Source organism: Sphaeramia orbicularis, chromosome 20 (assembly GCF_902148855.1).
Source record: "Sphaeramia orbicularis chromosome 20, fSphaOr1.1, whole genome shotgun sequence".
NCBI lineage: Eukaryota > Metazoa > Chordata > Actinopteri > Kurtiformes > Apogonidae > Sphaeramia > Sphaeramia orbicularis.
The window spans coordinates 3167356-3183543 of NC_043976.1; the positions used below are offsets into that span (position 1 = coordinate 3167356).

Genomic DNA, 16188 nt, shown 5'->3' on the forward strand with positions numbered 1-16188 from the left:
AGCTACAAAAAAAAAAAAAAAAAGGGCCATCCATTTGGCCCCAGTATTGATCGGACCACCAGGAAAACGACTGGTCCTCCATGTGGCCAGTCCAGCCCTGCATCCCACCTGAAGTAGAAGGAATCCTTTGGCCGTCGGCTCTTCACAGTGGAGCTGGGGAGGAGACCGACTGTCCCACCAGTGTCCATGAGACAGACCCTCCCCTAGACACCAGAGACCGCTCCAACACCTGGGGGGCGCATCCCCATCCCCTCCACTCCCTCCCTGGTGCACAGTTTGTTCAAAACCAAGGCAGGTTTTGTCCACGTGCCGGTATGTGGATCTGGGAGCGTTATGTTACTGCAGCTCTTGCTTTCAGTCAACTTTATATTGTTTGATTGTGGTAGTTATTGTTCCTTGTTGTTATTGTTAACTAATTGGTAATTGTTTTACTCTTGTAATTAAAAATTTGATATTTTGCACAAGCTTTAGGTGTTAGTTTTTGATTTACAGGTGTGCATTTTAGGTAATAAACATTTAAATAGAACATTTAAAGGGTTAAAACATGTAAAATGAATGAGTGTTTGATATTTCTGATTAGGGTTAACCTTGATTTACAAAAATAAAATAAGATTAGAAAATTAAATCAATATACAGTATTTAATAGCTTGATTTATAGGTGTGAATTTTAGGCAGAGCCAGTGAATGGTGCTAGCATTTTGGAACATTTGACCTAGCGCAAAAAATAATAATGCACATTAACCAATATTGGTGTAAATCATTGTCGTATGCCAGGATGAAAAATTTTAAAATAACTAATCCAATTTTTCTGCAGAATATATTTATAAACAAAAAAAAACCAAAAACATTTTTTGTGTTTTATTGCATCAACAAATATGGTTTGTTTACATTTCAAACATGGCATTTGTTAAAAATATTGGGTATTTGGTATTTTATTTAGCCTATGTCGAGGTGATGAAATACAAAAAAAAATGTAAAAGAGTTCAAAATAAACTTAATAAAAATTAGTATTAAATTATTATTCAATTTAATTATTATTAAATTAAATCAGTCCTTAGAATGGCCCCTGTGAGCCGGATTCTGGAGGGATATGGTGTGTCCTATTGTGCATTGTTGTGTGTTGTTGTGTGTCTGGTTGTCGGTTTTCAGGATCTGTCCTTCTATGTGATTCTGATTCCTCCTCTGGTTGTTGTATCTTGTGTGTTGTGTTGCTTTGTGTTGTTGTGCTGTTGTCTACATTATGTGTTATATCTTGTGTGTTGTGTTGTTGTATTGATTTGTGCTGTTGTATCTGTTTCCTCCTGTAGTTGTTTTTCTGTCTTGTGTGTTGTGTTGTTTTGTGTTATTTTTTCTTGTTATGTGACTCCCATGTTTTTTCTGGACCTGGTTTTTCGTGGACTTCTTCCTTGTCTTCAGTCACAGGCCCCGCCCACCCCCTGTGTTTGTTTACGGAGGCGAAGTGTCCTAATTGGCCACTGGCAGATGGTGCCAGGTGACGGACAGCGGCAGCTGAGGCTCGTCCTCATTTAGACTCTTGTGCGTCTCCTTTGGTCTCAGAGACTCGGACGCTGTTAGTCGCTCTTAAAACTGCAGTAAATCGCCACCACGTCATGTGACTTGCCAGGTGTTCCCTAAAGCTCCGCCTCCGCTCACCTGTCACGGTGTTTTTGAGGTACAAGTCGTGACTCATTTTGTCCACTGTTGGTTTAGCTGGTTTTATTGATGATATTGTTAATTTTTGGGGGGATTTTCTGTTTTTTGTGTTTATATTTTTTTGTTTTCATTATTTTATATCTTAAAACTGATGATTTGAATTTTTTAACTCAATAAAGTTAATTAATTCTGAATTTTTTCATATCAGATGTTTATAGAAATAATGGAAATTAACAATTTGTTGCTTTATCAACGTCTCTCAGGTGAACAACCTTGTGTTGGAGGTCCTGAGGAGGAGGCGGAGCCAGTGAAGCCATGGGCGGGGCTCTGTGTAAAGAGGAGCTGAAGGAGGAGAAGAGGAGCAGTGTGACGAGGGAGGACAGTCTGACGTCGGCCGACAGAATCCGACGATTCACCGTCAAACAGCTCGGCTTCAACGTCCTCAGTTTGGCCCGAAGGGGCCTGAAGGTAGCATGCTGCGTTCAGGGTCTGTGGGACAAAAGGTGATGGTGGGAGTGGTCAAACCTTCTGGAAACAGTGGAACAGAAGCAGACGTCACAAAAACATGGAACAAAGGTGGAACATGATGAAAACTGGTGTTTATCAGCAGAAGCTGTTTCGTCTAATTCACTGTCCTCATAGATCTTTTTCACAACTTTCGTATTTTTGACCGGAAATACGCAATCGTTGTGGAATTCTACTTCCTCACCTATCAGGGCAAACGTGGCGCAAGCGAAGAATGAGGGGTTTTTGTGTTCCAGGTTGCTCCTGTTCTGCCCAAAAGTAGCTGTATCTGTCTTTTCATTATTTACTTGTAGACAGTGAGGTTAGGCGGAAATGGATTCAGGCGATCGAGCAGGATGAGGGACCAAAGTTTGTGATTAAAAAGGGTGGTACATGTAATTCCCTCCAAGCACAGGCACACACAAGTGGCTTTCTTGTAACGGGTTTATTCGAGGCTTGTCCTCCAAATCCACCATGAACACTAAACAATATATAGATATGACAAAGTACAGTAAACACACACAATAAGCAAACGTAAAATGATAATGTGCACAATATATTAATAATTTAACATTTTCTGCACAAACCTAAAACAGATATACAACTTGCAACTTAAGGAATTAAAGTTTGGAACATCCATCAGTGCTGCTGCTGCGGCAAAGCTATAGTGAGTTACATGAGAGCAGCCCAACGGAACTTTAACTTGCTTCAAAATAAAGCATTTCAAAATAAAACTAAAAACCAAACATACTAATGTTTACAGCAGACATTTCATGTCTGAAGATTATATGCTGGAAATCACTGTTCACCACCTGAAACCCGGAGCTGTTTCTAGCCTATTATCATGGAACAGCTTCATTTCTGTTCAGAAAAGTACAGAAACACAAACGTTACCTGAAAAAAAGTTGAACTGATGATAGCATTGGGCTAACATTACTGTTGCTACATAGAAGACGTCCACTTGGACAACCCTAAACAGAACAAACTGATGCCATAATGCTTCATTCAAAGCAGACTATGATGCTTTAGTACGGTTGACTGTACATTAGATGTAACTTATGTCTAAATAAACATGCTAATGACTTGTCATTCTAGCAATTCAGTAACAGCCTGATTGCTCTCTATTTACCTTGATATTTATGGACAAATTCCTGGCGGGAAAAAAATGTACTCTTCATTGATTTTGTTCTTTTTGATGATGGACTTTTCTTCAGTTAACCTTGCAACATCTGCAAATGTAATATTTGGCAAATCAGTCAGACAGGTTGTGTACACTCTCATACCCATTTTGTCTCACTGTGTTGACACCTGGCAGGAAGTCCTTTTCTGTAACAATTATGTATTTCCGCCAAGTGTGAAAAAGGTCAATTGACAGTGAAACTATAGTTTTTAATCTCAAATAAAAAAAAATACTAATACAATGAAATCAGAGTTACTGATCATCTTTAACATGTCCAAGACCGATATAAAACAACGCCACATCCATCCATAATGTATTATATGGAAAATATCTAATATTTTGTGCTGTTTTTATAATAATGTATTCAAACAGGCATTTAAAGGGTTTAAAGTGGAAATTATTGACTATTTGGTAGTTTTGAGCAGAGCTGAAGTTGTTTAAGGCGATTAAAGCAGAAAAAGGCAGAAAAAATATTGATATATGATGCTGTTATATCAGAGGCTGTAAGTAAACTTAAAAAAAAAATCCTGTTTTTTTACGGAAAAAAACTGGCAGCTGTGGTTTCCAGAACAATACTGTAAAAAACACATCTAACTGTCAACATATTTACGTAGTAACATGTAGATTTAACATTTTAAACATGTAGATTTAACACTGAATTTAAATGGTACATGGACTGCACTTATTCAGTGCATTTTCTACACCTTCATGATGTCCAAACCCACCAGGTCCAGCTGGGAGCAGTTTAGGGTTCAGTGTCTTCCATGGACATGTGGACAGTCTGAGGCAGGATTCGAACCACCAACCCTTTGGTTATTGGACGAGCCGCTCTACCAACCCATTCATTTACAAATTTAATATGTTAAATTGTTAAATGTTTACTTTTTTAAAGCTTTTTTATTAAAAAAAACCAAAAAAACAAATAGGCCGTTATTTCAACATTATGGTCTTGCAATTTAAACAGCACCACATTCTTTTTCAATGAACAGTTTTATTTTCTAAAAACAACAGAAATACATCATTTCTACATGCAAATCTGGTTTTGTTCACATACTCTTCCTGTAAAAACTACAGCTGTATTTGATTCAATCGTTAACACAAAAATCTTTTCAAATAAACAACTTTGCATTGTATTGTCACTTAAAATTTTTTTATGTTGCAATTTTACAACTTTTTGGCGTTAATTCTACAGTCATTTTTACAGTGTAGTGAATGAATAATAAATCTGTGAGAAGAACGGACATTAGATTTAAAACATGTAAAATAAACATTCTGTAGAAATTCAGCCATAAACTGTAACACAGATATAACAATCAACAAATCAACAAATAAAAACAACTAAATATGTACAGAAATGTCCTGAAGGGTCACTAAGGGTTAAACCCAGAAACAAAAGAAAACATGTCACTGTGACATGAAAATGTATTTGTACTGTTTCATGTCATCAGTTACACATGTGATGTTTGTCATTTGAGCTGACGGCTGGTAGTGAAATAACACAGACACAGCACGATGTAGTTTAGTGTCGATATGTTCCCAAACTTTTTTAGCGTGATGGAGCTCAGTGGGTCGTATCCCTCTGACATCGACTCATAAAACTGACAATGACACTTGATTCTAATTGGATCCAAAACATACGCTGTCTCTTAACTGAACAGATTTTTCCAGAGTGACATCCTCTGGTGAACTGGGCTTAAACTGTGTCATACAAATGTTGGACTAATGGACTTTGAGGGATTTGTTTACGTGGACAACATGCCATGGTGTGTTGTTGTTGTTGTTTTCCTGCAGGAGGTTCCAGATGAACTGTGGGAGCTTCTAGAGTTGGAGAAGCTCAACCTGTCTCTGAACAGTCTGAAGCAACTTCCTCCACAGCTGAGCTTGTTGTCCAACCTGGTGGTTCTGAACCTCTGGGGAAACCAGGTGATAGACAGGACCTTCTGCGATGCAGAGACTGTAGATTATAACCACATGATCAGTGGTGGAATGTAACAAAGTATTTGTACTTTGTTATTGTACTTAAGTACAGTTTTACGTATCTGAACTTTACTTAAGCAAAAATAATAATGCTTGCTTTTGATTTTACTCTGTTACATTTTGTAGCAATTATCTGTACTTTCTACTCTACTACATTTCTACAATTTATGCCGTTATGCATTACATTTTAGTAACACAATTTCCTCAAAATCTTGCATGAAAAAACAGTTAGCCTACTGATGGCGTTGTGGAGTTGTTTCCATTGCATCAGGTGGCTCGATTAGCCCCAATGATGGCAGAGTGCACGTTTGGCAGCTGAATCTCCGTTTCAATTTGTGCGAAAAGTGCAGATGTTAAACTAATATTCTGAAGTCAATCAAGTTGAAAGGACATGTAAAACCAAACTTCTGAGCCACAGTAAAAGCATCGTTTTTTGGCAACAGTGTCATTACGTTTGGTGCGTGTTCGGTGCAGGAAGTGATGGTAAAAACAGACTCCTAAGGGAATTTCTCAAGAGGATCAATCTGCTGAAGCTGAAGAGTGAAGCTCCACACCTCCACTTCCATTCAGAACATGTGACCTCCACTTCCACACAGTTTCTACGGCCTTCCGCAGCTAGAATCATCACAAATTTCTTGTAAGCAGGAAGTGCCTGCATGAAAGAAAACATATAACCACTTTTCTATTGGTGGAAACGTGCATCACATGGACCAATCAGAGAAGTTCATACTGTGCCATGCGTAATCATGGCGACGGAAAAGAGACAGCAATAGGATTAGCGAACTTCAAGATTTCAGAGATTTGTGCATTTTGAGTGTATAATTAGTGTGGAGTGCAGTGTGAGTCTGTAGTGTAGTTGGGTTTTGTTTTGTGCGTCTCCAAAATGCTGTGCTTTTCCTGCTCTTAACAGAGCACAATGTTTTGAATAGTTTTGCCAGTAAATAAATGTTTTAAAGATATATGTCTTCAGTGGTTTAACATAATGGTAAATTAGTGGGTAAAACCTAGTAGATACCTTGTCATCCACAGAATTATAAATTAGAGTATGCGCAGTATTGCTGAGAGGATGCACAAGAAGTACACCGACCTTTAAAATACACATGTACTGTTTAGTTGGTTATAATTATTACAGCAGTGACGTGGGCAGAGGCATAAGTCAGTATCTACATTCTTATTCAAAATGCCACAGCCCAGAGATTGAGGCAACCCATTGTATGAGTACTTTAAAGTACATTTAAAAGTAAGTACTTAATACTTTTACTTAAGTAAGATTATTGATGTAGTACCTCTACTTTTACTTGAGTATATACTTAGCAGGATATTTGTACTTTTACTTAAGTACAAAGCTTCCATTCTTTCTCCTCCACCAGATGATAGACAGGTCCCTCTGTGGTTTAGAGACTGCAGATTATAACCAGATGATAGACAGGTCCCTCGGAGGTTTAGAGACTGTAGATTATAACCAGATGATAGACAGGTCCCTCTGTGGTTTAGAGACTGCAGATTATAACCAGATGATAGACAGGTCCCTCGGAGGTTTAGAGACTGTAGATTATAGCCAGGTGATAGACAGGTCCCTCTGCGGTTTAGAGACCGTAGATTATAACCAGGTGATAGACAGGTCCCTCTGCGGTTTAGAGACCGTAGATTATAACCAGGTGATAGACAGGTCCCTCTGCGGTTTAGAGACCGTAGATTATAACCAGGTGATAGACAGGTCCCTCTGTGGTTTAGAGTCCGTAGATTATAACCAGGTGATAGACAGGTCCCTCTGTGGTTTAGAGACCGTAGATTATAACCAGGTGATAGACAGGTCCCTCTGTGGTTTAGAGACCGTAGATTATAACCAGGTGATAGACAGGTTCCTCTGCGGTTTAAAGTCAATAGATCTTATATTAAAACACTACATTTCCCATGATGCAGCTGGACAGTGTGTCCTCTCACCCAGCAGCTGTTGTGTCCTCTGGAGAAATTATGTTTTAATCTGCTCTTAATCCTCCACGATCCAGTTTCAGTCCACGTTCTGGCTTCACCTTCCAACTGGTCAACCATATATGGAAAAGATGGCGCCCCCCTGAAGGACACAGTGTTACACTGGAACAGTATGAGGAGTGGACAACGGGTGACGCCAGAGGCGATTTCTCATAGACTGCAAGGGAAGCTCAACTTCCTCTAAAATGACTCAAATTAAATGGTTAAATCTGTTCGGTTGTGTCAACATTTAATTGACTCCAAATGCGTTCAAACACGTTCATCTCACAGATGAGTTGGTTCAGAATCAGCTTTATCCCAAATCACAGACTGGATGTTGTTCACTTCTCCTCCATTCCCATGTCTCTGTTTTCTCATTCCATCTCTACTCAGTGCATTTGTCCGTAGACGCTCAGCGTCCATGCACTTCAGTGGGACTGAGTGGAGCAGTTTTTTTCATTGCCTCAAAACTGGACGGTAATTGGATAAATGACACCATGTTGTCAAGCCCCCGGATGCTCGGCGTCTCTGGGGGTGAATGGAGCTGTGGGCAGACCTCGGCCGGGCTGGACGCTGAGCTTCCTCATGCTGATTGGAGGATCAGTCGAAAGGCTGAATCTCGTTTGATTGACAGCTATTTTGAGATCTTCTCCTTCACTGACACAGTTCAGTTTAATACCGTCGCACATTCTGCTGGGAAATCAGAGAAACCACTACGAAATTATTTGTTCATTTCTTGCACTGCAAATAAAACACACTCATTGTACTTCCTTGTGTCAATTTAACATAATTTCAATGATTTCTTGTTTCAATTACATAATTTAATCATTTCTTGTTCAAGTTTAATATCGTTTCATTGATAGTTCAGTCATTAATACTGTTGTCACTAGTGGCAACAATTGGAGCTACATGTGCAGGTGTAGAAAGGAGCTTCTCTAGTTTCAAAAGGCTCCAGTCTTACACCCACAACACAATGGGCCAAGGCCGTCTAAGCAGCCCAGCTCTGCTGGACATTGAGAGGACAAGTCCCTGGAAAAGATGCCTACTCGGTACAATAAGGTCACTGACCATTTTCTTAAAAAGGAACGGAGGGCCGAATTTATGTTTAAATAACTTGACAATTTGTTTTTGATGTAAGCCGACAATGAGCTTCCTCTGTCTGAAAGATGAGCAGCTGACACTGGATGACGCCCATCGAAGGACACAACATTACATTGAAACGATATGAGGAGTAGACGGCGGACAACACCCCCCCCCCCCCCCCCCCCCCGAAAGGCACAGCGTTACATCTGAACAGTATGAAGCGTGGACAACAGACAACACCCCCTGGATGATGCCCCCCGAAGGACACCAATAGTGTTACACACGATGAGTCAAAATAGACCAAATTGGACCACAAAATAAACAGATGCATCATGGGATTTTATTATTTGAGGAGTTGTAGGATGTTTGTTTTTCAGTTAAGGGTGAATGTTTCTTCTTTTTTCATCATGTAACAGATGACTGATGATGATTTTTCTGGCTGTTTTTACTTTGTGGTCCTGGATATGACTGACCTGCTGTTTGTTTTTGTTTCTCTGTTTATTTGTTTGTTGACAGCTGAGCAGTCTGCCTGCAGAGATCGGACACTTGAGGAGGCTCAGAGTTCTGTTTGCCTACAGAAACAAGCTGACCGAGGTTCCTGAAGAACTGGGAGAGTGTCTGCAGCTCGAGGTAGTACACCGAGTACTAATGCGTTTGCCAACAGTAGTACTATTTAAAGTACTTGTACTACTTCCGGCATTTCCCTGTCTTCGCGGTCCAGGTTCTGAGTCTGGCCAATAACCAGCTGACGTCTCTGCCTGTGTCTCTGTCCAATCTGACCCGACTGAGGAAACTCAACCTCAGCCACAACCTGATCGCTCACATCCCAGCCTGTGTCTACAACATGAAGGCTCTGGTACAAGTACACACAGTACACTGGACCAAAGTACTAGTACACAGGACTGTAGTACCAGTACATAGGACAAAAGTACTAGTACACAGGAGTGTAGTACCAGTACACAGGACAAAAGTACTAGTACACAGGACTGTAGTACCAGTACATAGGACAAAAGTACTAGTACACAGGAGTGTAGTACCAGTACATAGGACAAAAGTACTAGAACACAGAACTCAGTGGTGGATCATGCATTTCACACCTAGACCTTCAGTAGTGCTCTGTCTGAATCAATCCACCCCTCAATAACTATTTTATGGTTATAAAAACCATCTTATACCTATATGTAGCCACAATAAATGCCTTTACTGAATAAACAAACCTGGGGTGCACATGTCTCCTACTGCAGCTACAACTGCGACACACATGAAGCCTCAGTCACAAATGCCACTACAAATGGCTACGAACACTGTGCGAACGATTTATGGACCATTTATGGACCATTATATATACAAACACAAACTGTCAAGATGGAGTGAATGACTGGTCTCAAACGCACTGTGCAGAACATATAAAGAATAAAGTCTTTTATTAACAGAAAAATTAACTTGAAACAAATCTGCAGAGATTGCTCAAAATCTCATCATTTTCTCATGGCGGCCTCAAGATGTTCTTGCGTTTTGAACGGCAGCGACTTCGTAAAATGGCCGTAAGAAACTACTGCTGCCTCCACGAATGTCTACGGACTCCAGAACTCATATGAACCAGGAGATTCGTACGAACCCATCGTTTGTACGAAGCTTTGTGACTGAGGCTTAAAGAAGCATCAATAATAACCGCATTAACTCGCAATAGTATTTAGGAAAATAGCAACATTTTACTCACCAAAAATTCTGATTTGTACACAAAATCCATCCTCCTTTCTTTCCTTAAAAACAGTTCAACTAGTCTTTTGTACAGATTATCCATGTGGGTACCGGGGGTACCGGTTGTAGTTAGTGGACTGAAAGTGACGGACAAATCCTTTTCCTGGTTGTGACTGGCTTGCTAGCTTCAGAATTGTCCGACCTTTCTTAATGATGTCCAGCTTTTCTGGAAAAGTCCATCTTGAAAATGGCTTTAACAATAAATCTACATCCAAATCCATTTCTTCTCCTCCTTCAGCCGTTGTGTTTGGACTAAACAGCTGTTAAACCAACACAACTATATTTCTGTTGGTGCAGCTCGTTACAGATGCCGTTTGCTAGCTTTGGCTAGTTCACTCTCTGACTATCCAATCACAGGGTGTGAATACGCTGACGTTACCGTACGCCTGCTAGGGGGCTTTGGTGTCGCCAACTCAAAATCTGATTTGTTGAAGCAACAGCATCATCGACACTTACGCTTTGCTAGAGGGCCTGCAGAACGGATTGTGAAGGCCTCCAGGCAGATTACGCTGACTTTGACCCTGCCTGGCAACAAAGATGGCTGAAATGTGATTGGTTAAAAGCTTTAATATGAAAACACATGTGTGGAAGCAGCACAATCAGGGGAAAAGCTATGAAAGGAAGCACACAGACCATTTGGAATTACTGAATAAGTATTCATGGACAAGAGAAAATTAACATCAGTCTGTGATTCAGATGTTTTTTTAGGCCAGCAGAGAAGGCCTCGCAGGCCCTGACAGCCCACCACTGACAGGACTGTAGTACCAGTACACAGGACTGTAGTATCAGCACACAGGTCAAAAGTACCAGTACACAGGACCAGGCCTGTAGTACCAGCACACAAGACTATAATACAGAGTACAAGACCATACTATCAAATAGGACTGTAGTACCCCTACTGTGGTACTTTAGTACCAGTTCTGAATGTAGAAACTCACAGTGTCTGAACTGACCTTTAGCCTCTGTGGTTAAAATCTTTATTTGTTCTAACTGGAGTATTTATTAAAAAGTACTGCAGTAAAACACTGATTACAAATGCACTTGAGGACCAGTAGTATTACAGTCCTACAGCTGTTCATGTGTTTTTTTAATGTACATGTCTTTAAAAACATGAGGTTGTAGTTTTCTAAATAAAATACTCCTGAATGCATCATAATGTCTGAGTTTCTGAGGAGCTCCTGAACACATCATAATGTCCAGGTGTTTCAGACTCATCATGAAACGGCCTCATGCCATTGGCTAGTAGAGATAATCCTCACGTGTTTGATTTAGTGTGGTTTCCATTCAGTTGTGTCAGATGTTTGCCTGCAGGTGTTCCTCCATCTGGCCTATAACCGTCTGGAGAACCTGGCAGAGAACATCCAGGCTCTGGTGGAGCTGAAGATCCTGATTGTGGAAGGGAACAGCCTCCACTGTCTGCCCAAAGCCCTCTGCTGCCTCACCAGGTCACCACACATCACTGCAGAACAACACTGGACCATGAACCACAACATGGACCTGGTCATTCAGAGATTAACACTTCCTTTGGTTTGATGCGTTCCAGGTTGGAGCTGCTCAATCTCAACTTCAACGACATCAAAGATGTTCCACAGGTGAGGTGTTCAGGTGTGTGCAGTGGATTCAGTGGACGTTCCAGTGGTGATGCTGACTGTGATGTTGTCATCAGGAGATGCACCAGCTGTCGCGCTTAGAGAAGCTGGCCTGCCATCCTCTGGACAAAGGTCTTCACATTCTGCACAACCCGCTACTGAAGCCCATCAAGGAGGTTCTGGAGGGGGGGCTCAGTGCACTGTTCAACTATCTGAGGGCGGGGTAGAACCTCCAAAGAACCTAAAATAGAACCCCCAGACTGAACATAGAACAACCACACCACCTGGATCAGAACCACCAAAGAACCTCCAAAGACAGTAAACAGAACCTCCAGACCTAAAACAGAACCTCCAGATATAAAACAGAACCACCAAAGACCTGCAACAGAACCACCACAGACCTAAAACAGAACCACCAAAGACCTACAACTGAACCATTGAAGAACTAAAACAGAACCACCAAAGACCTACAACAGAACCACCACAGACCTAAAACAGAACCACCAAAGACCTACAACTGAACCATTGAAGACCTAAAACAGAACCATTGAAGAACTAAACAGAACGACCACAGACCTAAAACAGAACCACCAAAGACCTACAACAGAACCATTGAAGACCTAAAACAGAACCATTGAAGAACTAAACAGGACGACCACAGACCTAAAACAGAACCATTGAAGACCTAAAACAGAAGCACCAAAGACAGAACCACCAAACCACCTGGATCAGAACCACCACAGACCTAAAGGGGAACCTTCTCAGACCTAACACAGAACCACCTGAGACCTACAACAGGACCACCACAGATCTACAACAGAACCACCACAGACTTACAACAGAACCTCCACAGACCTATAACAGAACTCCCAAACCACCTGGATCAGAACCTCCACAGACTGACAACAGAATCTCCAGATCCAAAACAGAACCACCCCAGACCTACAACAGAACCACCACAGACCTACAACAGAACCACTACAGACCTACAACAGAACCACCATAGACCTACAACAGAACCACCACAGACCTATAACAGAACCACTACAGACCTAGAACAGGACCACCACAGACCTACAACAGAACCACCACAGACCTACCACAGAACCTCCACAGACTGACAACAGAACCCCCTAACCACCTGGATCAGAACCTCCACAGACTGACAACAGAATCTCCAGATCCAAAATAGAACCACCACAGACCTACAACAGAACCACCACAGACCTGAAACAGAACCACCACAGACCTGAAACAGACCCACCACAGACCTACAACAGACCCACCACAGACCTACAACAGAACCTCCACAGACCTGAAACAGAACCACCAAAGACCTACAACAGAACCATTGAAGACCTAAAACAGAACCATTGAAGAACTAAACAGGACGACCACAGACCTAAAACAGAACCATTGAAGACCTAAAACAGAAGCACCAAAGACAGAACCACCAAACCACCTGGATCAGAACCACCACAGACCTAAAGGGGAACCTTCTCAGACCTAACACAGAACCACCTGAGACCTACAACAGGACCACCACAGATCTACAACAGAACCACCACAGACTTACAACAGAACCTCCACAGACCTATAACAGAACTCCCAAACCACCTGGATCAGAACCTCCACAGACTGACAACAGAATCTCCAGATCCAAAACAGAACCACCCCAGACCTACAACAGAACCACCACAGACCTACAACAGAACCACTACAGACCTACAACAGAACCACCATAGACCTACAACAGAACCACCACAGACCTATAACAGAACCACTACAGACCTAGAACAGGACCACCACAGACCTACAACAGAACCACCACAGACCTACCACAGAACCTCCACAGACTGACAACAGAACCCCCTAACCACCTGGATCAGAACCTCCACAGACTGACAACAGAATCTCCAGATCCAAAATAGAACCACCACAGACCTACAACAGAACCACCACAGACCTGAAACAGAACCACCACAGACCTGAAACAGACCCACCACAGACCTACAACAGACCCACCACAGACCTACAACAGAACCTCCACAGACCTGAAACAGAACCACCACAGATCTACAACAGAACCACCACAGACCTGAAACAGAACCACCACAGACCTACAACAGAACCACTACAGACCTAGAACAGGACCACCACAGACCTACAACAGAACCACCACAGACCTACCACAGAACCTCCACAGACTGACAACAGAACCCCCTAACCACCTGGATCAGAACCTCCACAGACTGACAACAGAATCTCCAGATCCAAAATAGAACCACCACAGACCTACAACAGAACCACCACAGACCTGAAACAGAACCACCACAGACCTTCAACAGAACCACCACAGACCTGAAACAGAACCACCACAGACCTGAAACAGACCCACCACAGACCTACAACAGACCCACCACAGACCTACAACAGAACCTCCACAGACCTGAAACAGAACCACCACAGATCTACAACAGAACCACCACAGACCTGAAACAGAACCACCACAGACCTACAACAGACCCACCACAGACCTGAAACAGACCCACCACAGACCTACAACAGACCCACCACAGACCTACAACAGAACCTCCACAGACCTGAAACAGAACCACCACAGATCTACAACAGAACCACCACAGACCTGAAACAGACCCACCACAGACCTGAAACAGACCCACCACAGACCTACAACAGACCCACCACAGACCTGAAACAGAACCACCACAGACCTACAACAGAACCACCACAGACCTGAAACAGAACCACCACAGACCTACAACAGAACCACCACAGACCTGAAACAGAACCACCACAGACCTACAACAGACCCACCACAGACCTACAACAGAACCACCACAGACCTGAAACAGAACCACCACAGACCTGAAACAGAACCACCACAGACCTGAAACAGACCCACCACAGACCTACAACAGACCCACCACAGACCTACAACAGAACCTCCACAGACCTGAAACAGAACCACCACAGATCTACAACAGAACCACCACAGACCTGAAACAGACCCACCACAGACCTACAACAGACCCACCACAGACCTGAAACAGAACCACCACAGATCTACAACAGAACCACCACAGACCTGAAACAGACCCACCACAGACCTGAAACAGACCCACCACAGACCTACAACAGACCCACCACAGACCTGAAACAGAACCACCACAGACCTACAACAGAACCTCCACAGACCTGAAACAGAACCACCACAGATCTACAACAGAACCACCACAGACCTGAAACAGAACCACCACAGACCTACAACAGACCCACCACAGACCTACAACAGAACCACCACAGACCTGAAACAGAACCACCACAGACCTGAAACAGAACCACCACAGACCTGAAACAGACCCACCACAGACCTACAACAGACCCACCACAGACCTACAACAGAACCTCCACAGACCTGAAACAGAACCACCACAGATCTACAACAGAACCACCACAGACCTGAAACAGACCCACCACAGACCTACAACAGACCCACCACAGACCTGAAACAGAACCACCACAGACCTACAACAGAACCTCCACAGACCTGAAACAGAACCACCACAGATCTACAACAGAACCACCACAGACCTGAAACAGAACCACCACAGACCTACAACAGAACCACCACAGACCTGAAACACACCCACCACAGACCTACAACAGACCCACCACAGACCTACAACAGAACCTCTACACCAGCTGTATCAGAACCAGTCATTTCCATTTGCTTCTCACCTCTTTCCTTTATCCTTTTCAATCATTTTCAGAACTTTGTCTTTTCTTCAGTATTTTCTTTATTTTCATTTATTCATTTAGTCGACGTTTGTGAACTGAAGTAGTTTAGACAGTTTCATGTTCAGATGTGTTCTTATTTTTCATATGTTCTTATGTTCCAGCTCTATGTGACTATGTGAGGGAAAACCAGTAAAACATGATAAAAGATGTGCAGATGTGTACGTTCTGTTACTGTTCCTCTGTTTGTCCTGCAGAGGGCAGCATAGAGATGCAAATGAACAGTGAATGGAACGCTTTGTTAAATCACACAGAGCAGCTTTTATCAGCTGAGTCCAAATGGGCTGTCTGAAGGTCCAATCAGACACCAAAAGCAGCAGAAACTGCAGAACCCTGGAGAACCGGGTCGTCTGAAGGTCCAGTCAGACACCAAAAGCACCACAAACGGCAGAACCCTGGAGAACCGGGTCGTCTGAAGGTCCAATCAGACACCAAAAGCACCACAAACGGCAGAACCCTGGAGAATAAAGTGAACCAGAACATAAACAGAACCAGAACATAAACAGAACCAGAGCCATCAAATAAACTGAACCAGAACATAAACAGAACCAGAACCATCAAATAAACTGAACCAGAACATAAACAGAACCAGAACCATCAAATAAGCTGAACCAGAACATAAACAGAACCAGAACCATCAAATAAAGTGAA

The 16188-nt window shown here is 42.4% G+C and overlaps 1 protein-coding gene across 1 annotated transcript; it reads left to right on the plus strand.

Moving 5' to 3' along the window:
- Positions 1–1574: 1574 nt before the first annotated feature.
- lrrc30a (leucine rich repeat containing 30a) lies at positions 1575–12344 on the plus strand. The gene is made up of 8 exons (XM_030123669.1): positions 1575–1672; positions 1938–2121; positions 5129–5260; positions 8885–8998; positions 9090–9224; positions 11441–11574; positions 11673–11721; positions 11796–12344. Exons 2-8 carry the CDS (start codon positions 1969–1971, stop codon positions 11943–11945), a joined length of 867 nt encoding a protein of 288 aa, XP_029979529.1. The 5' UTR covers positions 1575–1672; positions 1938–1968; the 3' UTR covers positions 11946–12344.
- The last annotated feature ends 3844 nt before the right edge of the window (positions 12345–16188 follow it).

Excerpts from the sequence above, each read along its gene's own strand:
- lrrc30a (XM_030123669.1), top strand. The coding sequence starts at position 1,969 with ATGGGCGGGGCTCTGTGTAAAGAGGAGCTGAAGGAGGAGAAGAGGAGC. Across the intron at positions 2,122-5,128 it reads TGGCCCGAAGGGGCCTGAAG|GAGGTTCCAGATGAACTGTG; the intron begins GTAGCATGCTGC and ends GTTTTCCTGCAG. Across the intron at positions 11,722-11,795 it reads ACATCAAAGATGTTCCACAG|GAGATGCACCAGCTGTCGCG; the intron begins GTGAGGTGTTCA and ends TGTTGTCATCAG.